A 27,131-nucleotide genomic window follows, 5' to 3' on the forward strand; every position below is an offset into this window, starting at 1 on the left:
GGGTCTGCTGGAAGTGAAGCTCCGATGTGTCAGTGGTTAATGTGTGCGTGTAGAAGCCTCAGCTGACTTGTAGTGCCTCAGCAAGAGGCATTAAAGGACATGATAGAAAATAAATAAAAAGAGGAGAGAGTAATTTAAATCCTTCTGGTGGTTCAGCCCCAAACAGTGGCTGAGCACCACACACCACTGGCTCACTCCCAGAGGAGAAAGAGACAGAGCCTCTGTCGGTTGGGATAAGGAGAGTTGCTCTCTAAATTTCCCTTCTCCTTCCCCTAGGACCATTCAGACACCGCTCAACCATCCAGCTGCTGCTCTGAGTTTCAGGGAGTTAAACCTTTGCCTTTCTGGCAGCTGTCTGACTCATTCTGTCTTTAGCCAGCTCTTGAGTTGTGGTGATTTCACAGTCTCCTTCCTCACTAGAACATCTCTCACAGGGTTAAGCTTTGTTCAAGGTGAACCTCACTGGTGGCAGATTGCACTTGGCATAGAGCGAGGAGTGTTGAATTTAATGGTGAATCTTGTCAGGTTTCTTGTGTTGTTGGGAAAATAACTCCCTGTGTGCTGCCTGTGTGCAGCCAGTTCTCTAAGGAAAGCAGGGGAGCTGGTACAGAGGGGCTGTAATGCCTCACTGTGGAGTGCAGCAGAGAGACCAGATGTAAGGACAAGGGATGCAAGTCCCAGTTGGCTGGTGAGAGTCATGGTGGGCTTGTGGAGATGTGCAGCAAGGTTCTCCCTACTCCTTCAACGGACCCTTTTTCAGACCATTACAGACCTCCTTAGGAGACACTCTGGATCAATCTCAATCAGTTTATCACCTCTCATCCACAGTGAAAATAATAACCTACACCCTTAAAAATAAATAAATTTTACTCTGAGCTCCTCTTGAAACAGCTTCAGTGATCTGTACATCTCTTGAAGATTTGAAGATAATTACACAGAGAGACACAGCTCATTAGGGCTTGCTTTTTAATTTTAATGAGCCCTGGAGTGCATTTGGTGCTGAGTCCTTGAAGCTCAGGTACTGAGAGGAAATTACACAAAAAAATCCATGTCAAAAGCAGAAGCCAAAGTCCCCTGAAGTATTAATGAGTCCCACTGAGAGCCATTGCTGGCTGAGCCTCCCCAGGGACTCGTTAGCACAGGTAATTGGAGGCCATGTTGTCTGGTAGACAAAGGCAATGTACAAGCAGCTGAGATGCTGAGAAAGCCCTGGGTTGGTTTGATGAAGCAGAAAGGCCAAGCCCTGACCCCCAGCCCCAGAGAAGACAGGTCCTGACACTCAGTCATTGCTAAGTCTCTTCCTGGGTCAGCATGGGGTGTATAACACTGAGGGAAGAACAACAGGATGAGAGTTTTTCCTCATTGTTGGTCCAAAACCAACTAGAAGTTCATCTGTCCTCCATTTAAATAAAAGAAAGACCAGGGAGACCCTCCATCCCCTATCAGATTTAGGAGGAAACATTGTGGAAAGATGAGGACAAGGCTGAGGTGCTTAATGAAATCTTTGCCACTGTCTTTAATAATAGGAGCAGTTGTACAGAGAGAATCCAATTCCCTGAGCTGGGAGACAGGGACAGGGAGCAGAATGACCCCACCCCAATCCAGGAGGAGATGGCCCTGCTGCACCACAGAGATGTGCAGAGATCTGTGGGGCTGAAAGGGTGCTGAGATATCTGGCAAGGGGTGTTCACCAAGCCACTTTCCATCAGTCCTGGCTGACTGGATCAGTCAACATAACCCCCAATAAAAGAAGGGACAGAAGGATGATCAGGCAAATTACAAGTCTGAGAGTTTGACTTCAGTCCCAGAGAAGCTGATGGAGCAGATCATCCTGAGCAGCATTAACCAGTTCATGAAGAACCCCCAGGTGATCAGGCCCAATCAGCTTGGGTTCATAAGGGCAGGTCCTGTTTGACCCACTGAATCTCCCTCTATGACAGAGTGACCTGCTTCTTGGACAAGGGAAGGGCTCTGGATGTTGTCTACCTTGACTTTAACAAGGCCTTGGACACAGTTTTCCAGAACTTTCTCCTAGAGAAGCTCACTGCTTGTGGCTTGGAAACTGTGGTGGTTCAGCCCCGAACAATGGCTGAGCACCACATGCTGCTCACTCACTCCAGGAGGAGAACAGACAGAGCCTCTGTGGGTTGGGATGAGGACAGTTTACTGACAAAAGCACCATAAAAGGGGAACAATAACAGCCGAAATTGCACACCCAGTGATAGCACAGAGAGTACCTTACAAACCCAACAATAGCAGAGTGCTGCACCATGCCATGACCACCCCTCCCCAGCCAGCCCCTTTGACAGGGAAATTATGTCAGAGTGCTGGTTTTGGCTGGGATGGAGTTGATTTCTTTTCTAATAGCAGATGGAATGCCATGTTTGGGAGTTGGGATGAGAGCAGTGTTGATAACACCCTGATGTTTCTGGTTTTTGCCAAGCAGTCAAGGACTTTTCAGTTGTTCCTATTTCCCTACTAAGGAGAAGGAAGGGGACACAGCCAGGACAGGTGACCCGAACTGGCCAAAGGGGGTATTCCATGCGAATTACATCATGCTCAGCATAAAAGGGGGGCTGGTGGGAGGAGGAGGAGGCAGCTCCATGACGTGCAGTTTTGGGGATGATCCCGTTTTCGGGACAGCTCTGGGCTGCACAGCCTGGGTTGTGTGGTTCAGTGACAAACTGCATTGTGTATCACCAGTTTCATATATTTTGCTACAAAGTCCTGTTATCATTGTTATATCTCTCTTTCTGCTATTCTAGTAAACTATCCTTACCCATCCTGCGAGGTTTTGTTTCACAGAATCACAGAATCACAGAATTATCAAGGTTGGAAAAGACCTAAAAGATCATCCAGTCCAACCATTCACCTATTACTACTAGCTCCCACTAAACCATGTCCCTCAATACAACATCCAGTCTTTCCTTGAACACCCCCAGGGTCGGTGACTCCACCACCTCCCTGGGCAGTGCATTCCAGTGCCTGACTACCCTTTCCGAGAAGCAGCGCTTCCTAATGTCCAGCCTGAACCTCCCCTGCCGCAGCTTGATACCATTCCCTCTAGTTCTGTCACTGTCTACACGGGAGAAGAGGCCGACCCCCAGCTCACTACAACCTCCCTTCAGGAAGTTATAGAGAGCTATAAGGTCTCCCCTGAGCCTCCTCTTCTCCAGGGTGAACAATCCCAGCTCCCTCAGCCGCTCCTCGTAAGGCCTGTGTTCCAGACCCCTCACCAGCTTAGTAGCCCTCCTCTGAACGCGTTCCAGGGCCTCAATGTCTTTCCTGTAGTGAGGGGCCCAAAACTGAACACAGTACTCGAGATGCGGCCTCACAAGTGCTGAGTACAGGGGGACAACCACCTCCCTGTTCCTACTAGTAACACTATTTTTGATGCAAGCCAGGATGCCGTTGGCCCTCTTGGCCACCCGCGCACACTGTGGGCTCATGTTCAGCCGGGCATCAATCAGTACCCCCAGGTCCATTTCCTCCACACAGTCCTCCAGCCACTCCGCCCCAAGCCTATAGCGCTGCCTGGGGTTGTTGTGGCCAAAGTGCAGGACTCGGCATTTGCTCTTGTTGAACCTCATGCCATTGGCTTCAGCCCAGCTCTCCAGCCTGTCCAGATCCCTCTGTAGAGCCTCGCTACCCCCAGGCAGATCCACACTCCCAGCCAATTTAGTGTCATCTGCAAACTTACTGAGGGTGCACTCAATGCCCTCATCTAGGTCATCAATTGAAGAGGACAGGCCCCAGCACCGACCCCTGGGGAGCACCACTCATGACCGGTCGCCAGCTGGATTTAACTCCATTTACTACCACTCTCTGAGCCCGGCCCTCCAGCCAGCTCCTTACCCAGCCGAGGGTGTACCCATCCATTATTGTTAATATTACTTATTTATAGAACTACTATTAATAGCATTAACATTGTTATTAATGTATTTATAGAGTTATTAATAAAAGGAGGGGTAGGAGAGAATCTACCACCTTTATTGTAGGTCACAAAAAAATTTGCAAGGGATGAAAAACTTTCCTAGCCAGAAACCCTCCTAGGTAGCCTACTAGGAGCCCCAGTAACCTTGGGGGTCAGGGCTTTCCTAGCCAAGAGAATGGTCCTAAGATGAAAAGCCAGAGTGCAGTACATCCCCTTTGATTGAAGAGCAGCTCTTGGAAATGCAATGTCTGGGAGAGTGTTATCCAGTGGTCAGAATCACAGAATCAAACCTCAGAACAAGCAGTGTAAAGCAAAGAATTCTCTGTGAGTGGGATTATTGGAAGGGAAAGCAGAAGACTCCTGGCCTAAGATAAATTCTGGTAAATGTGCAGAGAATGGGAGACAGGTTATTGTTGATGAAGCAACTTCCATTGGGATGGATTCCACAGTGCAACCTGGAACTCCTTGTTCCTCATGCTGTAGATGAGGGGTTCATTGCTGGGGACACCACTGAGCACAGAACAGTAACCACCAGGTTCATTGGTGTGGAGGAGACGGAGGTGTGATTCAGGTAGGCAAACATGCCAGTGCTGAGAAACAGGGACACCATAGCCAGGTGATGGAGGCAGGTGGAAAAGGCTTGTACTGTCCCTGCTGCGAGGGGATCCTCAGCACAGCCCTGAAGATCTGCACATAGGACACCACGATGAACACAAAACACCCAAATTGTTCACAGACACTGACAACTATAAGCCCAGCCTCCCTGAAGTAGGTGTTAGAGCTTGAGGATCTGGGGAAATTCACAGAAGAACTGGTCAAGAGCATTGCCCTTGCAGAGGGGGAGTGAAAATGTACTGGCTGTGTGCAGAACAGAATAGAGAAACCCACTGCCCCAGGCAGCTGCTGCCATGTGGACACAAGCTCTGCTGCCCAGGAGGGTCCCGTAGTGCAGGGGCTGGCAGATGACAACGTAGCGGTCGTAGGACATGACAGTCAGAATATAGTACTCAGCTGTAGAACAGAAAAAAAACCAAAAATACCTGTTCAGAACATCCCATGTAAGAGAGATGGCCCTGGTGTCCCAGAGGAAGCTGGCCATGGATTTGGGAACAGTGGTTGAGATGTATCCCAGGTTGAAGATGGAGAGATTTACAAGGAAAGTGCAGGACTCTGCCCTTGGCCCTGTTAAACCTCATCCCGTTGGTCTCAGCCCATCGGTCCAGTCTGTTCAGATCCCTCTGAAGAGCCTCCCTACCCTCAGGCAGATCAACACTTCCTCCCAGCTTGGTGTCATCTGCAAACTGACTGAGGGAGCATCCAATCCCTTCATCCAGGTCATTGATAAAGATGTTGAACAAGACTGGACCCAGGACTGAGCCCTGGGGGTGCCACTCGTGACCGGCCTCAGCTGGATTTGGTTCCATTCACCCTTTGGGCCCGGCCATCCAGCCAGTTTGTAACCGAGCTTAGGGTCCACCTGTCAAGGCCAGTGGCAGCCAGTTTCTCAGTCAGAATGCTGTGAGAAACCGTGTCAAAGGCTTTACTGAAGTCCTGGCAGACACACCCACAGCCTTCCCCTAGTCCATTAAGCGGGTCACCTTGTCATAGAAGGTGATCAGGTGTTTGACAGGATCTGCCTTCTGTTAAACACATGTTGATTGAGACTTATCCCCTGGTCATCACACATGTGCTGCATGATAGGTCCCAAGATGACCCTCTCCATGATCTTCCCTGGGACTGAGGTCAGGCTGACAGGCCTGTAGTTCCCCGGATCCTCCTTCCAGCCCTTCTTGTCTATGGGTGTCACATCTGTAGCCTCCAGTAGAGTGGAACTTCCCCAGTCTGCCAGGATTGCTGATAGATCATGGAAAGGGGTTTCGCAAGCACATCTAAGAGCTCTCTCAGTACCCTCGGGTGGATCCCATCTGGCTCCATTGACTTGTGGGTGTCTAACTGGCCAAGTAGGTCACTAATCATTTCCACCTGAATCATGGGAGCTTTGTTATTCTTCCCCTCCCTGTCAGCCAGTTCCTGAGGATGAGTACTCAGGGAATATTCAATTTTACTATTAAAGACTGAGGTAAAAAAGGAGTTAAGTACCTCAGCCTTATCCTCATCCCTTTGTCACCTGCATCCAATAAGGGCTGGAAATTCTCCTTGACCTTCCTTCTACTGTTAATATATCAATAGAAGGACTTTTTATTCTCTTTTACAGAACTTCTAGCTGCTTTTTACAGCAGTCATTTTCTGCAGCTCACCCCAACAGCCCCGTTCTCTGCCAGTACCCAACTACAAAGAACTGTGACACTCCTGCCCTTTCCCCCACAAAGAAATATGCAGTCATCTCTGAAAGCCACTTCCAAGCTTTCTCCAGCCACTGCAGTAATTCTCTGAGCTTTCAACATGCAAAAGAAACCCATGTCTCTCATCCTGTCCACAAGTATGATGGCAATGGGAGTGATGTGAGGTTACCATCAAGTTTACTGAAGAGCACACAGTGGTGGCAGTAGGAGGGTGTGAAGAAATGTCACTGATTGGACCCTGTGGCCATGGGCTCGGTGCAGAGCAGCCCTGTGCATCAGAGGGGCATCCCAGGGCTCAGGAGCTGCAGCCCTGGCTGGAGCAGTGGGGCTGGGGGTGTCTCAGGGCACTGCAGGGATGTGCCTGGGCACGGTGCCAGCAGGAAACCACAGGCTGCTGCCCGGGGGGAGCAGGGCGAGCGCTGCGAGGTCACGTGGGCTGTGGTTTGTGCACCTGCAGGCTCCAGCTCCCGCTCTGCCCTGGGGAATAACGGCCCCTGGGTGACACGCTGACAGCCAGGGACACGGCTGAGCCCCTGGGCTGCGTGTCTGCTGCCAGGGCAGGGACATGGCCCAGCCCGGGCTCCTGCGAGGGACCCGCCGTGGGGCTCTGCGGGGAGGAAGGGGCCAGCCAGCACTCCTGGGGTGGAGCTCTGCCCCTGGCCAAGGGCTTTTCCCAGCTGCTGCTCCCAGCACAGCGGGGCTGGAGCAGGAGCAGGGGCTGTTTCCTTTCCAGCCTGACACAGACACAGACCCGGAGCACTCCCAGCTCCGAGGTTCCCATGGCTTAGTGGTGCCTGGACATTCTTAGCTCTGGGTTCTTGGATAAGCCCAGCAGAGGAGATGCTCATTGCTCCCAGTGCCCCAGCAGGGACCAAGGGGGGACAGACCCATTTCTCCTCCCCACCCAGCTTGTCCCATGATGATCCCCTGCCGCAATGACAGTGACATGCGCAGTGGGACCTCTGTGTCCCTCATATATGGTCATGAACGGAGCTGGAGGATTTCATTGGAGGGCTGGGCTGTGTCAGAGGGGAGATAGCTCCAGATAATGTCTAAAAAGGTGCTGCCGCTTTGATTGGCTCCTCATGCAGCTGGGTCTGCATCTACAGAGATATATTACCCTTTCATCACTGTCGTCTCTGTGGGGCCCCAGGAGCTGTGACAGGGAGTGAGGTGCTGCAGGGCTGTTCCAGCAGGACAGGAGGCTGAGGCTGGGGATGGAGGGACTCCTGTCCCCTCAGGTGCTGTGTCTGCTGCTCTGGGTTCATCTGTGCAGAGGTAAGTGCAGGATCCTTGTCCCACAGACAAGGCCAGCAGGCACCACTGGGAACACCAAGATATCCCTGGGAATGGGGTATCTTTGGTGGTGTCACTTGAGCTGAGGGGAAGATGTATCCCAAGTCAACTGAACATGTTCCTTTCCCTGTGATTCTCTGGGTCTAGAGGGAGCTGTGGGCCTGGGGGCACAGGGCCATGCAGAGGGGTCTGGACATGTGGGGAGATGGTGCCCTGTGAAAGCCCCAGAGAGAAAAAGGACCCTCCACATTGCCCTGAAGACAGTGTGGAAGAACTCTGAGGACAGTGTGGAAGGGGAGATGGCTCACACTGGTACCTATGACTTGGCCTGGGCAGGAGGGACCTCCAGACATGTGGTCTAGGGCTCAGTGCTCTCCTGAATGTTCCCGTGTTTGTGTTTCAGGGGCTGCAGAGGTGAGGCTGGAAAATGGTGGTGGATGCTGTGCTGGAAGAGTGGAGGTGAAACAACAGGGACAGTGGGGGACCGTGTGTGATTACTTATGGGACAAGACCGATGCTGCAGTGGTTTGCAAGCAGCTGCGCTGTGGGAATGCTGTTGCAGCTCATTGGCTTGCACACTTTGGGCAAGGATCTGGCCCCGTTTGGATGGCTGGTGTTGAGTGTCGTGGCACCGAGTCTGCCCTGTCTGACTGCACAAAGAGAGGCTCAGGTCAAGGGCGCTGTAGTCACAGATGGGATGCTGGAGTGACATGTTCAGGTAAGGATGCAGCCCATTCCCCACTTTTGCGGCCAGGATGGGGGAAGGGACCTGGCTGTGCCCTCAGGGAAACAAGGGGGTACTGGAGAAGGGCTGGGTGTGGCTGGTCACACTGCCGAGATGGGATTGTCGGCAGTGTGACTGGCCACAGTCCTCATCCCCAGTGTCCTCATCCCCAAGGAAAGCCCAGCAGGAACCTGAAACAGGCTGACCCCTGATGTGGCTCAGCCCACCCTCTGTGGGTGCCTAAAGCAGGGAGATGGGTGCTGTGCACACCTGCGGTACGCTCTTGCCCTGGATGAGGACCCCTCCCTGGGTGGGTGCTGGAGCTGGAGGCTGGTGCAGACAGTGGTTGTGGGTACACCCACACTGCAGAACCCTCTGGGACTGAGGGGGGCATTTCTGGTGGCTCCAAGGGGTTCCTGGGCCTGGCCCTGAGCTTGTAGGTGCAGAGCAGGCTGCCACTGACAACAGCACCTGGGACCATCTCCTTGGGCCCATCCAGGGCCTGGGGCCCGTGCCCAGCAGCCCAGGGTCTCCAGAAGAGCAGCAGTTTATCTGAGCGGTGCCTGTGCCTGTGGCTGTGGGAGAACAGCCAGCCCCCGGTGCTGTGCTGATTTCTGGAGAGCAGGGAGGGACTCTGGTGGGTTTGTGCCATCAGCACCCACTGGGAGCTGCCTGTAGCCACCTGAGAGATGAGGTGAGACATGCTCAGCACATTGCCAGAGGGCTCTGGGAACTCACAGGGGTCTTTGCTTGCACCAGGGTTTGTGCGGCTGGTTGGAGGGGACAGCCCCTGCTCAGGACAAGTGGAGATCCGTGATGAGAACCAGTGGAAAACTGTCTGTGACTTGGACTTTGGTCCCAAAGCCGCTGACGTGGTCTGTGAAGAGCTGCAGTGTGGGGTAGCCCTGTCCATCCCTGGGGCAGCTCATTTTGGAGAAGGTGTTGGTTCCATCTGGGACAGGGAGCTGCAGTGCTTGGGGAATGAATCCTCTCTCGCCTTCTGCCCCACAGGGTCCCCCAGACATCCACCCTGCACCCACGCCAATGATGCCAGTGTCACATGCACAAGTAAGGGGTCTGGGCACATTGCTGGGTATGAAAGCAGGAGGGACGATGTCTTTTTCTGCAGCCCTAAGAGAATGCAGAAGGAGGAGAAAGGAAGGCTGTCCATCTGGCCAGTCCTCCAACTGCCATAGGTGAAGAGAACCAATGACCTTTTTCTCGTCTTTGTCCCCAGAGTACACAGGGTTCAGGCTGGTGAATGGCAGCACAGCTTGTGATGGGCGGGTGGAGGTCCAGGTGCTGGGGACCTGGGGCACCCTCTGTGACTCCCACTGGGACCTCTTGGACGCCCACGTTCTCTGTCGCCACCTCGGCTGCGGGTTTGCTGAGGCCCTTCCTGGAGGAGGGCGTTTTGGGAGAGGGACCGGCCCCACCTGGAGAGAGTCATTCCACTGTGATGGGACAGAAGCCCAGCTGGGACAGTGCCCAGTGACTGCCCTGGGAGCCTCCCCATGCTCCCACGACAGGGACGCTGCTGTCATTTGCTCAGGTGAGTGCTGGGAAAACAGCGTCTTACCCCCATTTTCCCCTGGGGTGTGACATGGCCACCCAAAGCAAGGAATCCCATGGCAGCCACAGGGTGAACTTCTCCCTGGAGAAAACCTCCCTTCCCCTGGAGTGATCTGGAGAGCTTGATCTGCTCCGACTGAACGCTCTGATGTGGGAGAGCTGACACTGAACAGGGTCAGACATCTCTGCCTTCCTGGGACAGGGATCAGGCCCTGGAGCCACCAGAAGTCTTGGAGTCAAACCAGTTCCCAGTCCCTGATCCCCAGAGATGCAGAGATGTGTGGGGTGTCCCATGTATCAGCAGTGCCAGGGCAGAGGATGAGCACGGCTTCTCCTGGTGCTGCCCATCTCCAGGCCATCCAACCATCTGCTACTCCCTCCTGCAGGAGCTGCCCCATCTGCCTCAGCAGGGACATGTTGGGTGTCTGTGCCCCACCAAGAGCAAAGAGAGTGTCTTGCCCAACAGGGCTCAGTCCCTGGGAAACCAACCATGAGAAAAACTGCTCCTGAAGCTCAATGCAGAGTGCTTGGGCAGGCAATGGATCTCAAGGGGGCCATCAGGCTTCCAGAGCCTGGAGAGGCACTGCAGGTCTCTGGGCTCTCTGGTGCTGCTGAGGCTGGGCCATGGCTGCTCTCCCCAGGCTCAGACAGCTCCGGGGCCCTGCGGCTGGTGGGTGGAGGCAGCCGGTGTGACGGGCGAGTGGAGATCTTCCAGCGCGGGACCTGGGGCCGAGTCCTGGATGACCAGTGGGACGTGCAGGAGGCCAGCGTGGTGTGCCGGCAGCTGCGGTGTGGAGAGGCAGAGAGAGCCTACAACCCCCCAAAGCCTGAGAGAGGGACGGGTCCTGTGGGGCTGCGAGGGGTGCGGTGCGCAGGGCATGAGCCCAGCCTGACCCTCTGCAACACCTCCCTGCCCGAGAGCGCGCTGGCAGCTGGGATTGCCGAGGACGTGGGGGTCGTTTGCCAGGGTGAGTGGCACTGCAGGGCCCCCCGGGCTCTGGGCTGGGTGGGCACCATCCCCTGACAGCAGCTGGGCTTCTTCCTGCTGCAGGGAGCCGTCGGGTGCGGCTGGTGAACGGGCCCGGGCGCTGTGCAGGCAGAGTGGAGATCTACTACCGGGGCAGCTGGGGGAGCGTCTGCGATGACGGCTGGGACCTGCCCGACGCCGCCGTCGTCTGCCAGCAGCTGGGCTGCGGAGGGGCGGTGGAGGCCGTTGGCTCTGCTGGCTTCGGGGAAGGCGCCGGGCAGGTCTGGCTGGGCAGCGTGAGCTGCTCGGGGGCCGAAGCTGCTCTCTGGGACTGCCCAGCACGGCCCTGGGGGCAGCCCGACTGCGGGCACAAAGAGGACGCCGGAGTCGTCTGCTCAGGTCTGTGCTGGGAGCTGTGCTGGGAGCCCAGGGACAGGGGAGCTTGGGACAAGGGGAGAGCCGGCAATGGCTGAGGCTGTCCCTGGCTGCTGCTGAGCCCCTGCCCAAGCCCATGCTGGGGACACCCACACACAGGTCCTCTCTGTCCCACATGGCATCTCTGGGGAGACAATGGAGGGAAGGGTTGTCTGTCTGTCAGGGGCTGCCAGGGGGACTGTCTGGCCATGTCTTTTCATGTTGAGGACCTGAGGACTAGATGGACACCCCTGATCCCACATCCCTGCACCATCCTTTTCCTTTTGGCCTCTCTCCTCACAGAGTTTGTGGCCCTGAGGCTGGAGAACAACGGCAGCTGCTCCGGGCGCCTGCAGGTTTTCTATAACGGGACCTGGGGGAGCATTTGCTCCAACTCAATGACTCCCCAAACGGTGTCTCTGGCGTGCAAGGAGCTGGGCTGCGGGGATGCAGTATCCTTGGATCCATTCCTGACTTATGGAATGATGAGTGGCCCTGCCTGGTTGGATCGTGTGGAGTGTGGGAAGAGTCACAGCTCCTTCTGGCAGTGTCCCTCCACTCCCTGGCACCCACAGTCCTGCACTGACCTGCGCGATGAGACCCACATCACCTGCCAGGGTAACTCTGAGCTACCCGGGCACCAGCATCCCCAGCTCCTGCTCCATTCTGGGCACCGTCAGACACAGACAGAGCCCACGGGGGCTTTTCTTTTCCATGCCAGACCCTTCTGCTGCTGGTGGTGGCACAAAGGAGCCTTCAGCTCTCAGACCCCCACATTTAGCAGCAGCGGGCAGCCAGGCTGCCAGCAGTGCCTGGGGGAGGCAGAGGAGTCTGCAGAAGGGGTCTCAGAAGAGACCCATCAGGTCTCTTTCTCCAAAGAGACACTCTCCAAAGAGTGTCCCCTATCCTGCCCTCTGTGAACCAGGCTCCCTTTGGGGCTGGGCAGTCAAGGTCCCCCACATTGTCGGGTGTGTCCCTTGAGTGACTTAGGGATGCACAGGCAGAACTCAGCCCCTCTCTCTGCCACATGACCCCCTTGTTGCAGCCCCTCACCACAACATTTCCTTCTACAGGTAGACAGCCAGGAAAGGCCCCAGCCCTGGAATCCACGTGCCCAAACTCCACGAGCTGCACAGGTAGCTGCTCCTCTGCAGGCCTCTCCCCTGGCAGGGCTCTGCCTGCTGCCCTGGAGCCCTGAGGGGTCTCTGCCTTCTCCAGACAGGGAGAAGATCCGTGTGGTGGGAGGCGAGAGCGGGTGCTCGGGCAGAGTGGAGGTCTGGCACCGCGGCTCCTGGGGGACGGTGTGCGACGACTCCTGGGACATGCTGGACGCGGCAGTGGCGTGCCGGCAGCTGGGCTGTGGCCCCGCAGTGTCTGCCCTGGGCGAGGCGGCGTTTGGGAAGGGGACGGGCCCCATCTGGCTGGAGCAGGTGGAGTGCCGGGGCACAGAGCCATCTCTGCAGCACTGCTGGGCCCGGCCCGGGGACAGCGGCGCCTGCCGGCATAAGGAGGACGCTGCCGTGAACTGCTCTGGTGAGCATCTCCCGGGGGCTGCACTGTCCTGCCCGTGGCCCCGAGCAGGGCCCTGGGCTTCTGCCTGGCCACCTCTGAAGGAGCAGCCCCACAGGAGGGCCAGTGTGGGTGGGATGTGCCAGGGATGTCTGCACACATGCACACACCCCCGGAGTGTCAGAGAGGAGGCTCCCCAGGACCTGCACACCCAGCCTCTCAGCACAGCTCTCCTTCTTCTCCTCTGCAGCTGTTTTTCAGGGTTCTATACTGGTTTGAGGGGTGCTATACTGGTTTTGGGGTGTTCGTACTGATCTGGGGGGTACATACTGGTTTTCAGGGGGGTCTATACTGGTTTGAGGGGATTCTGTACTGGTTTTATTGGGGGTTCATACAGGTTTGAGGGCGTTGTGTACTGATTTGGTGTTCTATACTGATTTGCGAGATTCTATACTGATTTTGGCAGTCCATACTGGTTTAGGGAATTCATACTGGTTTGTGAGGTTTTATACTACTCTTGGGAGTTCTATACTGGTTTCTGGGGTTTCATACTTGTCTTGGGGGTTTTACTGGTTTTAGGGCGTCTATACTGGGTTTGGGTAGTTCTGTACTGGTTTGGAGGGTTCATACTAGTTTTGGGGTTATATCATGTTTTTTTGGGGGTTCATACTGGTTTGGGGGTGGGTGCATACTGGTTGGGAGAGCCCCATGGCAGTCCCACCAGTATTGCCAGCAACCACCCCACCAGTGTCCCCAGTAACCAGCCCCTCAGTACCAATTACCCAGCGCTGCAGTATCCCAGTTAATCCACAGCTCTCCTTCTCTTCCTCTGCAGCTGCACCCAGGACCACAGCACCAACCCCCCGAGCAGGTAACCTGTCCTGTGTGTCAGCGCTGGCTCTTCCCAGGGCCGGGCTGTGACCCACAGCCAGGGGGAAGGGGCTCCTTGCAGAGGTGGGAAACTCCCAAAAGGTGTCACTGGGTCAGCAGTGGGGGTGGGGTGGGGTTAGGGAGGGCTGTCAGTCCCCAGAATGGTGGAACCTTCCCCATCACTCACCTCTGGGGTCCCTTACCCCGGTATCACGGGGTCAGGACTGTGGTGTCACAGCCCCCCACCTCTCCCAGCCCTGGGGCTGCTATTTCTGGCTTCCTGCCTGTGCAGATGCCACCCGCGGCCGTGTGACAAGCAGCAGGAGAGAGTCCTTGCTTGTCATCATCTGTATCATCCTGGGAGCCCTTCTCTGCTTGCTCCTGGCCCTCCTGGCTGGGCAAGCGTGGAGCGCCAGGGCTGGGCGCAAAGGTGGGTTTGTTCTCCATGCTCCCAGGTGAAGATGGGTGTTGGCAAGGCCAGGGGTGCTGTGGGGTGTCAGTGAGTGGTACAGGCAGAGCTGGGGGACAGGAGTGTGTGCTGCCCACAGTCCTATGTATCACCCCATTGACTGCCTGACCATGGGCAACCAGCAGTAAGGGGGAGAGAGAGTCCAGACGTGGGGGGAGTCAGGGATGGGGCCAGGAGAGAAATGGCACAGCTGGGCTGGGGAGATGGGATAAAGGGGGATAGATGAGGATGTGCCACGGGTAGTGCTCTGGGTATATGGGGAGGGGGCTCTGGGGGTGCGAGATGCTGGGAGAATCATTGGGCAGCACCTCCCATCCTTTCAGCATCAGGACCCCTGGCTGTTCCTCCACCCAACCCTTACCTCCCCCCAGCAGGGCAGGGGCTGTGTAATGGATCCACTGGGCAGAGAGTGGACAGCTCCAGGGGAGAGGAAAGGCAGGAGCTGCTCCAAGCTCAGCACCAGGAACAGGATCCAGGTTCCAGAGGGGCACAAGGGCTGTCTCTGAGGGATGATGAGGGTGTCACTGCCCATGACCATCTCCATGGGGACATTGCCCTTCCTGAGGAAGTGGCAACAGTGACTGAACAGCACAGTGGGGCTGTGCTGTGGGGACAGCCCTGGGCTGAGCTGGGGGAACAGGGCAGGGGGAGCGGATCAGGATCCATCCCTTCACTGCCCATCCCTGAGCCACATCCCTGAGCCAGACCTGCCTCTTGTCTGCAGCCTCTGAGCGAGCCTGGAAGCCCTTCCCTGAGGCCCTGTATGAAGAGATCGGGTACAGCCCAGCATTGGAGAAGCAGGCAAGGTTCAGCATATCAGGTGGGTGTGGGTCCCTCATGGGGGCCATATCTCTAAGGCTCTTTCCCCTGGCCCCCACCTAAGACTGACCCCCTGCAGCCCCCTGGCCCAAGGTCCCTGCAGCACTGGGGCTGTGGGTTCTGTGGGGAGAGCAGACAGGTTTTGGGGCTGCAGAAAAGCTTCATCCTCACCAGCTCATCCTGTCCCAGCCAGTGGACAGCCCCTCTCTGTGTGTCCCCACATCCCATTGTCAGCTGAGGGGTGAGGGAAGGGGCTGTCCTGGGGCAGCTCTGGGAGCCCCTGTGAGTTGGGGTTTTTCCCAGGAGAGCAAGGAAACTCCTGACCCGCCATCCAATGCAGCCCTGGCTCGGTGGGTCCCCTGTCCCCAGCAGCACTGAGCACAAGCTGGGTCAGCAGAACTCACCCCATAAAACTTCCATCACTTTCCCCAGGCTCCTACTCAGAGGGGTCCCTGAACAAGATGCAGACCCACTATGAGGACATTGAGGAGGAGGATGGTCCAGGATCAGCACCAGGTAATGGGGAGCAGGAAGGGGTGGGTCTCTCCTCCCTGCACACTGGTGATGGACACCAGTGTCACCGTGAGCAGCAGGGGAGGAAATGGGCAGGGGAATCCTCTGGTGCTGCCAAATCCAGTCTCTGAGGCCCATGTCCCTGCCCTTCCTCCCTTCCTCTGCTCTGCAGGATGTGTCTTCTCACTGTCAGCATCTCCCTTCTCCTTTCAGACATGCCTGTCCTGCGCAGAGATGACCCAGCAGATGGCTTTGACGATGCCAGGGAGGTTTCTGAGCCTGGGGAGGATCCAGTGTCTGGGCAAGGAGACTGGGAAATGCCCAGGGCACCAGAGGATGGAGCTGGTCCCAGGGATGCACCTGGAGGTGAGAGGGACAGGCAGTGCTGTGGGTTCCTGTGGTGCCAGATGAATTGCTGCCATATTGAGAGCCCACAGTCTGGCAATAGACCAACCTGCCCTGGGTGTTTTCCTTGGGGGGGGACCCTTGGTGGAAGAGGGAGGTGAATATTTCTGCACTGGTGAGGAGAAGGGAGGAAGGTGATGTACAGGTCAGGATGGGCACCTCGTGGGACAATCACTCAGTGGGCTGTCTTGCTGCTTGCAGGGACACACCTGCACCCCCAGAGACGTGCTGAGGCCCCTGGAGCTGAGGCAGATGCCTGGTCCCCTCCCCAGGACAGCACAGGCTATGACGATGCTGACGAGGTGTCTCTGGCACATCCCCCTGAGGACACCAAGGCTGTGACACCAGAGCTCAGTGCACAGCAGCCCCTGAGCCCTGGGCCAGCACAGCCCGGCCCGGCCATGCAGCTGGGTGCAGCCAGGAGGCAGGAGAGGTCTGTGCAGCTGGGAGAGCCCTGAGCACCAGGGACCCATCTCCCTTCTCCCAGGGGCAGCAGAAACAGCCCGTGGTTTGCTCTCTGTTTATTCTCCTGTGGTTACTCTCTGCCTCCCCACTTGTTCCTATTAAAAGCCTTTGGGGTAGGAAGGGGTATTTTTCTCCTTCTCAACTCTGTGGGAGGGAACTCCTCCTCCCCCTCCTTCCTCACTGACCCTGGTGTGTCTGGGATCTTTCCTCATGTTCCCCCCTCCTCCCTTACCCCTGTCCCAGTCTGGCATTTGTGCCCTTTCTAAACCCACCCTCACAGAGCAGCACCCCCTCTGCTGATGTGCTCAGCTGATGGCAGCAGTAGGGCTGCTGCAGGGCTGCCTGGACATGGGGGAACCAGAATGGGGAACCCAATTTCCCTTCTCACTGGGGCTCCTGCTGCCTCTCTGCTGCCAAAGCCACTGATGTGGAGTCCCACACAGAGCAAAATCTCTCCCACTGTCAAGAAACCCAAATGATCCTCTGGAGGGGGAGGGAAAGAGAGAATGCCCTGACACTGAGGGAGTAAAGGGTTGGGGTGACCAGTTGAGGGTTGGGGTGATCGTTGAGTGTTGGGGTGAAAGGGGTTGATGTTGGAGGGAAACAGTCAAAGCCGGAGGCCAATGGCCAAGGGCTGGGTCAACTGGGTCAACTCTTGATCCAACCATCAAAGATCCCAGGGCATAGGGATTCCCTGGGAAGGGGCTGGAGATGGTTGGGACGCCCGATACGCATCATCAGTCAATGACAATGACACGGCCACCGACTACTGTGCCAGAGATGGTGGTGGTGGTGCTGACGGTGGTCACCACCCCATTGACATGTCCCCACCTCCTGGCATCTCCCTGGCATCCTGGCACAAAGATCCAGGTCTTGTTCAAGCAGAAACTCCAAAACCATTGGAATGTCACCCAAATTCTTCCCAGAATCCCGGCCACGACTCATCCAGCTTCACCTTTAGTCACTCCAGAATGTTGTCTATGCCCAAGGAGCCAGGAATTCCCCCAAATCCTCATATCTCCCCAAAATCCTCATGTTTCCTCCAAAATCCTCTATTTTCCCCCCAAATTCCCTAATTCCCACATTTTCCCCAAAATTCCCTCAAGGGAAGAGACTATTACCAGACTATTACCAAGGATGGGTGCCACGACGAGAGGGAAGATGCTGCCAATCAGTGTGATTGATAAAGCAACTTCAACTTCATGGCAAGCACACCCTTCCTTTGATACTGTTCCTACCACGTGTTGTACTTGTCGTATTCTAATTGGCTCTTAGCTAAAGGTTACATTTACATACCCCACCCATCTGTCAGCCTGGGAATCATGTCTCTTTCTCAGTCCCAGGAGCACTGAATCCTTATCACACCTCCTGCTCCCACATCTTGTGTCCTTGCTGCACGATGCACAAGAACACCCTGACCGATTGTTGACCCTTCTGTGCTCACCAACACGGCGTGGGGCCTGGTCTGACTGAGCTACACAGGCGACTGCTTGGGCAGCTGCTCCACAGGCTCATGGCCTGGCTTCTCAAGCCATTCTGCAACACCCAGGAGGCCAGGAAGGACAACGGCATCTTGGCTTGTATCAAAAACAGTGTGGCCAGGAGGTCTGGGGAGGGGATTGTGCCCCTGTACTGGGCATTGGTGAGGCTGCACCTTGAGTGCTGAGTCCAGTTCTGGGCTCCTCAGCATCAGAAGGACATTGAGGTCCTGGAGCGAGTCCAGAGAAGGGTAATGAGGCTGGGGAAGGGGCTGGAGGGCAAATCCTCTGAGGAGCAGCTGAGGGAGCTGGGGGTGTTCAGCCAGGAGAAGAGGAGGCTGAGGGGAGACCTTCTCACTGCCCTGCCAGGAGGGTGCAGAGAGGTGGGCGATGGTCTCATCAGCCAGGGGACAGGAGGAAATGGGCTCAAGCTGCACAAGGGCAGGGTCAGATCAGATGTGAGGAAGAATTTTTTACTGAAAGAGTTGTCAGGGCCTGGAACAGGCTGCCCAGGGAAGGGGTTGAGTCAACTTCCATGGATGTGTTCAAAAAAAGGGGTAGATGAGATACTCAGGGATCTGGTTTAGCTCAGGATGGGAACAGTTGGACTTGATGATCTTAAAGGTCTTTTCCAACCTTGTGATTCTCTGATTCTTTTTAATGTTTTCATAAATGTCCAGACAACTGGACTGGAGGGTGTCTTAAGTACATGTGCATGTGACACCAAATTGGGAGGAGCTGTTGACTCTGTTGAGGGTGGAGAAGCCTTGCAGAGACCTGGACAGGTCAGAGAGCTGGGCAGTCACCAACACCATGGAGTTTAACAAGGGCAAGCACCAGATCCTGCACCTGGGAAGGGGCAGCACTGGCTGCACATACAGACTGGGGGGTCAGATGCTGGAGGGATTTGGGGGTCTTGGTAGACAGCAAGTTGAACACAAGCCAGCAGTGTGCCCAGACAGCCAGGAGAGCCAAGCATATCCTGGGGTGCATCAAGCATGGCATTGCCAGCCGGTCCAGGGAGGGGACTGTCCCGCTCTACACTGTGCTGGTGCAGCCTCACCTCAAGTGCTGGGTGCAGTTTTGGGCTCCACAGTACAAGTGGGACATTAAAATATTGGAAAGTGTCCAGAGGAGACAATGAGGATGATGAAGAGTCCGGAGGGGAAGTCTCATGGGGAGAGGCTGAAGTCCCTTGGTTTGTCCAGCCTGGAGAAAAGGAGGCTGAGGGGAGAACTCATTGCAGTCTGAGGCATCCTGAGGAGGGGGAGAGAAGGGGGAGGTGCTGATCTCTCTTTGGTGGCCAGTGATAGAACCCGAGGCAACAGCATGAAGCTGTGACAGGGGAGGTTTAGGCTAGATATGAGGGAGAGGTTCTTTACTGAGAGGGTGGTCTGGCACTGGAACAGGCAGCCAAGGGAAGGGGTCACAGCCCTGAGCTTGACCAAGTTCAAGAAGCATCTGGATGATGCGCTTAGTCCCGTGCTCTGACTTGGCTGGCCCTGTGTGGAGCCAGGAGTTGGACTTGATGATCCTTATGGATCCCAAGGAGATTCTATGACCATGTCTGAAATCACCATTTAGCAGTGGATCTGCACAGCAGCACTTGTGGTTGGTCTCTAGATTCCCCTTCCCCTTGGTCCATTCAGACACATCTCAACCATCCAGCTGCTGCTCTGAGTTTCAGGGAGTTAAACCCTTGCCTTTCTGGCAGTTGTCTGACTCATTCTGTCTTTAGCCAGCTCTTGAGTTGTGGTGATTTCACAGTCTCCTTCCTCACTAGAACATCTCTCACAGGGTTAAGCTTTGTGGCAGGTGAACCTCACTGGTGTCAGATTGCACTTGGCATAGAGTGAGGAGTGTTGAATTTAATGGTGAATCTTGTCAGGTCTCTTCTGCTGGTGGGAAAATAACTCCCTGTGTGCTGCCTGTGTGCAGCCAGTTCTCTAAGGAAAGCAGGGGAGCTGGTACAGAGGGGCTGTAATGCCCCACGGTGGAGTGCAGCAGAGAGACCTGATGTAAGGACAAGAGATGCAAGTCCCAGTTGGCTGGTGAGAGTCATGGTGGGCTTGTGGAGATGTGCAGCAAGGTTGTCCCCACTGCCTCAAGGGACCCTTTTTCAGACCAGTCCAGACCACCTTAGGAGGCACCCTGGATCAATCTCAGTCAGAGGTTGTCACCTCTCCTCTACAGTGAAAATAATAACCTACATCCTGAAAAAGAAATCAATTTTACTCTGAGCTCCCTTTGAAACAGCTTCAATGATCTGTACATCTCTTGAAGACTTGAAGATAATTACATGAACAGACATAGCTTGTTAGGGTTTGCTTTTTATTTTTAATGAGCCCTGGGGTGCATTTGTTGCTGAGTCCTTGATGCTCAGGTACTGAGAGGAAATTACACAACAAACTCCATGTCAAAAGCAGAAGCCAAAGTACCTGAAGTATTAATGAGTCCCACTGAGAGCCATTGCTGGCTGAGCCTCCCCAGGGACTCGTTAGCACAGGTAATTGGAGGCCATGTTGGCTGGTAGGCAAAGGCAATGTACAAGTAGCTGAGATGCTGAGCAAGCCCTGGGTTGGTTTGATGAAGCAGAAATGCCAAGCCCTGACCCCCATCCCATGGAGGACAGGTCCTGTCCCTCAGGCATTGCTCAGGCTCTTCCTGGGGCAGTATGGGGTGTGTAATGCTGAGGGAAGAACAACAGGATGTAGAGTTTCTCCTCATTGGTGGTCCAAAGCCCAGCTAGAAATTCATCTGTCCTCCATTTAAATAAAAGAAAGAGCAGGGAGACCCTCCATCCCCAATCAGATTCAGGAGGAAACATTGTTGAGAGGAGGACAAGGCTGAGGTGCTTAATGAAATCTTTGCCACTGTCTTTAGTAATAGGAGCAGTTGTAGAGAGAGAATCCAATTCCCTGAGCTGGGAGACAGGGACAGGGAGCAGAATGAGCCCACCTCAATCCAGGAGGAGAAGGTCCTGCTGCACCACAGAGATGTGCAGAGATCTGTGGGGCTGAATGGGATGCAGCCAAGGGTGCTGAGAGAGCTGGCAAGGGGGGTTCACCAAGCCACTTTCCATCAGTCCTGGCTGACTGGATCAGTCAGTGTAACCCCCTATATAAGAAGGAACAGGAGGATGATCAGGGAAATTACAGGCCTGATGGTTTGACTTCAGTCCCAGAGAAGCTGATGTAGCAGATCATCCTGAGCAGCATTAACCAGTTCATGAAAAACCCCCCAGGTGGTCAGGCCCAGTCAGCTTGGGTTCATAAGGGCAGCTCCTGTTTGACCAATTGGATCTCCCTGTATGACAGGGTGACCTGCTTCTTGGACAAGGGAAGGGCTCTGCATGTTGTCTACCTTGACTTTAGCAAGGTCTTGGACACAGTTTTCAAGAACTTTCTCTTAGAGAAGCTCGCAGCTTGTGGCTTGGATACTGTGGTGGTTCAGCCCCAAACAATGGCTGAGCAACACATGCTGCTTGCTCACTCCAGGAGGAGAAACAGAATGAGCCTGTGTGGGTTGGGATAAGGACAGTTTACTGATAAAAGCACCATAAAAAGGGGAACAATAGCAACCCCTATTGCACTCACACCAGTGATAGCACAGAGAGTACCTTACAACCCCAACAATAACAGAGTGCTGCAGCATGCCATGACCACCCCTCCCCAACCAGCCCCTTGGATGGGGAAGTGATGTCAGGTGGTATGGAAAACAGCCCAGGTAAACTCAGCTCAGCTGTGCTGGCTTCTTGGGGAGGAGAACTATGGCCTGTCCAGTACCAGGAAATTATCCACCCCTGTTTCAACACCAGGTGTGTTACATTTTCAGAGTATTTGGGAGGTTCATAACATCATTTTTTATTTAGACCATCTGCCATGGACCACCATTCAGGCATCAGTATAGAGCTACATATGTGGCCTTTTTTCTCCTTTGACAATGTCTAAAGCCAGCTGGATGGCTTTCACCTCTGCAAACTGGCTGGATTTGCCTTCTCCATAGGCAGCTTCTGCAACTGGTTGTGTAGGACTCCATACAGCAGCCTTCCAGCTCTGATGTTTACCAGCAATACCACAGGACACATCAGTGAACAGGGCATATTTTCTCTCATTTTCTGGCAGATCACTGTACAGTGAGGCCTCTTCAGCACGTGTCACCTGTTCCTCTGGTGATTTTCCACAGTCTTTGCCTTCTGGCCAGTCTGTGATCAATTCCAGGGTTCCTGGGTGATTGAGGTTTCCTATTCCAGCCCACTGTGTGATAAGTGTGACCCACTTGCTCCACGTAGCATGAGTGGCATGTTGTGTAGAAGGGGCCTTCCCTTTGAACATCCAGCCCAGCACTGGCAGTTGGGATGCCAGGAGGAGCTGGGCTTCAGTCCCAATCACTTCTTAAGTGGCTCAAACCCCTTCATGTGCTGCCAGTATTTCCTTTTCTGTTAGAGTGTCTGGATCCTCTGTAGCCCCAACTCCAAAACCCCAGAGACTGACCTTGAGCCTCCCCTGGTGCTTTCTGCCAGAGTCTCCAGGTAGGGTCATTCTCCCAGGCTGACCTGTAGAACACATTTTTTACATCTGGCCCAGTCTGGACAGGCCCAAGGGCCACTGCATGGACTATCTCCTGTTTGATCTCTTCAAAGGCTTCTCACTGTTCATTAGAAATCGTTCTCTTACCAGGTTACACAGCAGAGAGGGCTGACAGTGAGACTGTGGTTTGGGATATGCAATCTCCAGAACCCCACAGTGCCTAGGAAAGCTTGTGTCTCCTTTGTGTTGGTTGATGGAGACATAGCTGCTATTGTATTGATAACATCCACTGGGATCTGATGACACCCATCCTGCTATTTTATTCCTAAAAAGTGGATTCCTTAAGCAGGTCCTTTGCCCTTACTCTGTCTGATGGCAAAACCAGCTTTAGCAGAATTCAGATCATTTTCTTCCCTTTCTCAAAGAATTCCTCTGCTGTGTTGTCCCATGCCATGACATCATCAATATACTGTAGGTGCTCTGGGGCTTCATCCAGCTCTAATGCAGACTGGATCAGTCCATGGCAGATGATGGGGCTGCGTTTCCAGCCCTGGGGCAGTCGATCCCAGGTGTACTGGATTCTCTTCCAACTGAAAGCAAACTGTGGCCTGGATTCTGCTGCCAAAGGAGCAGAGAAAACCACATTTGCAATGTCGATTGTGGCGTAGTACTTGGCTGCTTTTGACTCCAGTTCATACTGGTGTTCCAGCAGGTCTGGCACTGCAGCACTCAGAGGCAGCGTGACCTCATTCAGGGCACGATAGTCCAGCCTCAGCCTCCACTCTGCATTGGACTTCCCCACTGGCCAGATTGCACTGTTGAAGGGTGAGCGGGTTCTACCAATCACTCCCTGACTCTCCAGTTGATGATCAGTTTCTGAATGGGAATCAGGGAGTCTCTGTTGGGTGTGGTATTGTTGCCTGTCCACCATCATGGTAGCAACTGGTACTCGCTGTTCTTCAACCTTTAGCAGCCCCACAACAGCAGGGTCTTCTGACAGCCCAGGCAGAAGAGACACTTGTTCAATGTCTTCTGTCTCTGAGGCAGCTATTCCAAAAGCCCACTGGTACCCTTTTGGGTCTTTGAAGTGCCCTCTCTGCAGGAAGTCTATGCCCAGTATGCACAGAGCAGCAAATCATCAGCATCACACTAAATCATCTCTCACATGGCTAATCCCCTCAGATAATGGATATCTCTCTCCATGGGCATCCACTGGTCTGGCCAATACACAGCATCTTCAATGAACTGGTACCATGCCCTTACACTTGATCGAAGTCACTTTCAGAGGCTGAGAGCTTGAGACTTCCTTCCAATTGCCTTGTTACTGCCTCCTTCTCTGGACAGGGATCCCAGCTGCTTGGCTTCCGTGCCTTCTCCCTGCTGCCTGCCCCATTGTCCCAGCATCGCAGTCGCCAGGTGATGATGTGCTCCCCTGGAAGGCGGCTGAAGTCTTTTCTCATGTCTCTCAGCTCAAGGACAAGGATCAGGTTATAACCTCTGGTATTGCCTCTTCGGGTCCTTGGAATGGTCCCAGTTCATCAGCATCTCTCACGATGAGGACTGATTTCTCCATGTATTTCTTCTTCTGGATAGAGGTGACTGACAGGCGTACTGGTTGGCTGTCTGGATCAGCTCTAGGGTTGGCCTCTGAGGTTTGAGTACTCATGGTGCTTGTTGGGGAGACTGGAGGAGCTGCACTCTCTGAGGCACGGGTAGCTCCAGTGCCTGTTGTAAGGGTTCTTTCTGGCTCAGCTGTGGTGGTGGTTTCTGAGGCCTGGGCAGCCACAGTGCCTCTGGATCTTTTTTTCTTGTCTAGGTATTTTTTCATGCCCTCCCACACCCCATGCCACCCCTGACCCTTCAGCCCAGGGAAGACCCCTTGGCAATATTCTTGGAGCAGTTGTTGGTAACACATAGGTCCAGACAGACATTCAGGAGAGAGAGCAAGACACATATGCTGGTCTGAACATCCCAGGGATAGTCAACGTTCTCAACAGATGCTGCAAAAATCCTAGAGGGAAAAGGGGAGGAGAAAGCACCCCTCACCTCATCCTCTACTGTTATCACAACCCTTCAGGCCCCACCTTGGGCTCCAAAAAGGTCTGTGGTGGTTCAGCTCCAACCAGTGGCTGAGCAGCACATGCCGCTCACTCACTCCCACAGGAGAAACAGACAGAGCCTCCATGGGCTGGCCTAAGGACAGTTTACTGGCCAAATCACCATGAAAGGAGAACAGCCCACAGTGAATTTCACTTATACCTAGTTATGACCCAGTAACTGAACAACATAATGACCAACCAGATGACTCAGCTGCACTTTGAATGCCCTGGAGGCACCAGGAGTGCCCCTCCCCAACAAGCCCCTTTTGTGGGGGAGTGATGTCAAGTGGTGTGGAAAACAGCCTGGGCTAACTCAGCTCACCTGTGCTGCCTGCCTGGGGAGGTTAATTCTGCCCTGGCAAGATCCAGGACAGATGGGATGGGATTGGGATGGGGATGGGGTTGGGATGATGTAGCCAAGGCACCCATCGGTCAGGTGGCGTGTCAGTTTGCCAGGGTTGTTTGCCTGTGCAGCTGTAAAGTCACAGGCTGTAGGAGGTGATAACTGCCCTATGACCTGCTCAAATCCTTCCACAAACTCTGCCAGCCAGGGACTGGCTGCTGAGGGAGGGGGAAATGTTGGAGAGACTATAACAATGATCATTAAACTGTTGCCCAGAGGAGCAGTCAGGAAGATGCCCAGGAAGAGGCAGAAGTGCAGGAGCTGCAGCTCCCATGGGTTCTGTAAAGGCCAGGAGGAGGAACTGGCTGATGGAGCTGCTGTTGGACATGTGGTGCCTCTGGGTATGGATGGTCCTAACTGTGACCATCTGGTGTCTTTTCATTTGGCCAAAGGAATTCCCCACCAGGCTCAAAAATGCTCCTCATCCCAGGCAGCATTGCTCTATTGGACCTTGAACCCACTCATGTCTCTTGGACCACCTCTGGCCCTTCAGCTGACAACAGGGGTTTGTGTCTGAGCAACTCTCTCCTGGCCTCCACCCTCATTAATTCCCAGCAGCTCCCAGGCAGCCATGCTCCTTAACCTCTGCAGGGGGTCAGAGACCCCTGCCTGTCCCTGCCTGGGGGTCCTGTATCATGCAGAGACAAGGAAAGGTGATTGTCCTGCCCAGCTCTGGTTTGATCTGGAGAAAGGAATCTGCTGGACACAAGGATTTCTCCCCAGCCAAGGGAGGGAAAGTCAGTGAGAACTTCAGGCTCTTTCCATGAAGGTTCCCTGGAGCTCCAGGGAGGAGCCCAGAGGGGATGGAGAGTATGATGTCTTGACCTGCTCCTCTGCTGGGAGCTGAGATGGGCTCCTGGGATGGAAAGTGGGAGCTCAGAAATATTGCAGTGCTGCAGAGAGACAGCTCTGCCCAGGAGCAGCTCCTCTGCCAAGCACACGGGGCTGGGGACACTGCCTGTAGGCACCGAGGGGAGACCTGTGAGGCTGAGAGAGCTGATGGATGCTGAGAGCTCACTGGAGGAGAAATCTCTGCAGCCTCTCCCTGGTATGTCTGTGGGTGCAGGGCAATGCAGGTTCTGTTCCTGGAGGGATCTCCTAAAGCTGGGACATGGGGCAGTGTGTGGGGTCTGTCAGGAGGACAGGTTCTCTATAGGACCAGAAAGTGCTGCCTGGAAGGGATGCCCTTCTGCCCCATCAGAGGGACAGGGCAGGACAGCTGTCTTCTCCTGGGCATGGCTGCAGAGGGGTGCCCAGGGCTGTCCTTGTGAGCAGGGTCCTTGTGCCCTGGGGTCTGTGTGCTGGGGCAGGGGCTCTGCTGCTGCCAGGGTCAGCACTCAGCCTGCCTGCTGGGCTTTCCACAGTGATAGAGACAGCAGCTGTGGGATAAAGGAGTGACCCAGGGACGGGCAGCACAGTTTCCCTTTTCTGTAAGAAAATGCTGCCTGGGTCAGCTTTACTTCCAGCTCCAGCTGATTCTTGAGACATTCCAAAGGGACTTTGAAAAAAAAATATCAAGGAAGCATTTTCCTGCAAGGCAGTGTCTGCTCTGACTGTTCCTCTCCTGTGGGCTGTGCTGTGGTAGATGAGAACTTATTTCTCCCCAAAGAATATGCAATGAAAACTCAAATCTTATTAAGACTTTGGAGCTTTTCCTGAGCCCTGCACACTGAGGTTCCCGGGGCAGTGCCCTGATGCCAGGAGGGGTCTGCAGAGCAGAGCTGAGTGCAGGGCAGGTTGGATGAGGTCTGTGAGCAGAGAGCAGGAGGTGACATGGGCAAAGAGAAGCGTCTGCAGGGACAGATCCAGGCAACAGAGCCATTGGCAAGGAGGAAGAGTGAGCTGTTCCCAGCATTGCCCTGGCAGTGGGATTTGGTACCTCCCTGACATCACCCACCGTGCTGATACTTTCCCACAGCAACCCCCTGGTTTCTGCCACCCAGCACAGACTCTGCACCCAGACTTCCACGTTTTCAGTCTGAGAAACCTGCGAGTACCTGTCTGTCTGTCCCTGTCCTTGCAGCCCTGGCTGGACTGTTTCTCACTGTTTCCCTTCCTGTCCTTGCTGCCTTTGTCCCACCATTACCAAAGCTCTGCTCTGCCCTCAGGTGAAACTGGAGTGACAGTGCTGGAAAGCTCATTCCTATCCACAGGGGCTTTAATCTGAGATCACACCATCCTTCTGTTTATTGACTGCTGCCAGGCAGGACTGAGTTCTGGAGAGACCACAGCTGACCCTCCTCCCAGCAGTGGCACGTTCAATCCAGCACAAAGCAGACCTCCCAAAAGGGAACTGACAAAATTCTTCCTGAATACAGAGAGTCAATCTGAGGGCATTCCCTAAGAATTAGAAGACGTTTTC

The 27,131-nt window shown here is 54.6% G+C and overlaps 1 protein-coding gene across 1 annotated transcript; it reads left to right on the plus strand.

The window, feature by feature from the left end:
* Positions 1–8,510: 8,510 nt before the first annotated feature.
* LOC311202498 (scavenger receptor cysteine-rich type 1 protein M130-like) lies at positions 8,511–17,444 on the plus strand (the record flags this gene model as incomplete). The annotated part of the gene is made up of 12 exons (XM_084277083.1): positions 8,511–8,532; positions 9,017–9,151; positions 9,269–9,325; positions 9,495–9,809; positions 10,477–10,797; positions 10,881–11,195; positions 12,429–12,743; positions 13,882–14,019; positions 14,783–14,878; positions 15,310–15,393; positions 15,604–15,659; positions 17,367–17,444. The coding sequence occupies 12 exons, from the start codon at positions 8,511–8,513 to the stop codon at positions 17,442–17,444; spliced, it is 1,932 nt and encodes a 643-aa protein (XP_084133209.1).
* Between the last annotated feature and the right edge of the window lie 9,687 nt (positions 17,445–27,131).

Source organism: Gallinula chloropus (assembly GCF_964237585.1).
Source record: "Gallinula chloropus genome assembly, chromosome: 30".
Classification (NCBI taxonomy): Eukaryota; Metazoa; Chordata; class Aves; order Gruiformes; family Rallidae; genus Gallinula; species Gallinula chloropus.